We start from the raw sequence: 2,400 nt of genomic DNA on the forward strand, positions 1-2,400 counted from the left end.
TTGAAAGAATTACAAGGATGCAAATGGAGAGGAGCCTGAGGAAAAGAAGGTCCAGAAACAGGCCCAAAGTGTTATCAAGCTGAAGTGGAGATGCCATGACCTAACATTATTACTGAGGCTATGGAGCACTCACAAAAAGGGACCTATCATGACTGCCCTCCGAAAGATCCAACAAGCTTCTGAAAGATTCACAGGCAGATATTTGCACCCAACCAATAGACAGAAGCAGCTGACTCCTGTTGTTGAATTAGTCATGGCTGATAGAAGCTGAGGAAAAAGGGCTATCCTGTAGGAGGACCAGCAGTCTCAACTAATCTGGACCCCTGAGCTCTCTTAAACACTGTACCATAAAACAGACATTATAAACCAGCTGATGTGAGGCCCCCAACACACAGAGAGTAGAGGACTTTCAGGTCTGTTTCATCCAGAGATGATGCACCTAACCCTCAAGAGACTGGAGACCCCAGGGTGTTTAGAGGTAAGGCAGGGTGAAAGTAGTGATATCCACATTGGGAGAGGGGGTGGGGAGGGGGTATGGGATGTGGAACAGTTGGAGGGTGGATCGGGGCAAAGGAAAGAAAATATGGAGTGTAAAAAATAAATTAATTTTTTAAAAAATGTATAAAAAGAACATAAATGTAATAAAAAACAAAAAACAAGGTAAGATAAAGGAATAGAAAACAAATAAGTATGGGGAAAAACAAACAGAAGAAAAGTCTCCAAAAACAAGCATAAGAAACAAATGTGTATGCAGAGGCACACGTTCACAAATAATCTATAGGACAAAACTGAGCAACAGGTATCCAATAGACTATGAGAGTTGAAGCTATATCAGTACTTCTAAAATAGATAGTGACTGTAGGGATGGTTACTGAGTATTAGAAGGAAGTAAATATGGAAACAAACACTTATGTATAATCTCAGAACCTACATAATTTAACAAGTACATATATTGTGTTGGTAAAGGAGTACGATAAAAAGTGATTTAATATTTTGACTAAACTACATGTAGTATGTTTGCATGCCTCTGCATTCTGATATAAATATTTCGCATCTTCAAAGAGACTGGAATTTCTGCTGGAACAGGGGACAAGAGTTAACACACTTGAGGTTACTAATAACATAAGACTATGAAGCAGTGTTTGTTTGCCCAAAAGTTGGTGATTTGCATTTTATAGATTAAATTCCTATTGCACATTTTTCCCAACAATTTCAAGAAATTCTGGTCTCTCTGGATCCAGTGATATTTTTATCATGCACAAACATGCTTTTCCCTTTTTTTGTTTTATTGAATAAGAAACATGTCAACGGAGTTGGTCACTGGTGAAGAGATTCACAAGGTGTGAAGAATTTTAGGTTTATCCAAATATCATCACTTTACTCATAGATGGACGTTTACAAAGCTGACAAAGGCACTATAAGACTGTGAGGAGGAGGAAATAAATGGACATTCAAAATTATGATTTCTGAACAAGTCTAAAGATTAATCTTTCTGTCATCTCAATCCCAGAGCAGCTTCCTCCTCCTCCAGGGTTTATGACACACTCAGGATGTGGTTGTAACACTGTGTCTTGCACAGAAATAGATCGCAGTGTCCTCAGATGTCAGGCTGCTGAGCTGCATGTAGGCAGTGCTGGAGGATTTGTCTGCAGTCAGTGTGGCCTTGCCCTTGAACTTCTCATTGTAGTTAGTATCACCATCTCCAGGATAAATCCATCCAATCCACTCAAGACCCTGTCCAGGCCTCTGCTTTACCCACTCTATCAAGTAGTTAGTGAATGTGTATCCAGAAGCCTTGCAGGACATCTTCACTGAAGTCCCAGGCCTTACCAGCTCAGCTCCAGACTGCTGCAGCTGGACCTGAGAGTAGACACCTGTGGAGAGAAAGGCAGAGTGGTTGGCACTGTCACCTCAAGCCTGTATCCTCTTCAGATTTGGAACTGGTGAGCCCATTACCTGCAGTTACTGACAAGAGAAAGACAAAGACCCCACTCCATTCCATGGTGAGAGTCAGTGTGTTCAGGGACAGTGGAGAACACACTGATCATAGGTTGTTTTCAGGGTGTGGACATCCCCGTATTTACTGCCAAAGACTTGGGTGATTTGCATATTCATGAGCAGTGCATTACTTAGTTAAGTACCTAGTCCATCTAGAGAAGAACTGGAGAGGAAGGACTGAAAAGGTACCTGGGTCAGGAAGCAGGATGCTCAAGTCTAAGTCCAAATCCTCTCTGAGGAATAGCATTCCAAACACTTTGTCTGAGCCCTGGCCAAATGTTGTGGATGTAACTTCAGGGACTAAGCTCTCAATAAATTTTTGGCCTGAGACTCTTGCTCAATGTTAACACATGGTGCTTTGTGGTGGTGGTGGTGGTGGGAATGGTGGTGGTGGTGATGATG

The 2,400-nt window shown here is 41.8% G+C and overlaps 1 gene segment (V, D, J or C); it reads right to left on the reverse strand.

Moving 5' to 3' along the window:
• Positions 1-1,545: 1,545 nt before the first annotated feature.
• On the reverse strand, positions 1,546-2,029 carry LOC110287722. The segment is given in 2 exon segments: positions 1,546-1,874; positions 1,957-2,029. Coding segments are annotated over 2 exon segments (375 nt in total).
• Between the last annotated feature and the right edge of the window lie 371 nt (positions 2,030-2,400).

Source organism: Mus caroli, unplaced genomic scaffold (assembly GCF_900094665.2).
Source record: "Mus caroli unplaced genomic scaffold, CAROLI_EIJ_v1.1 scaffold_23185_1, whole genome shotgun sequence".
NCBI lineage: Eukaryota > Metazoa > Chordata > Mammalia > Rodentia > Muridae > Mus > Mus caroli.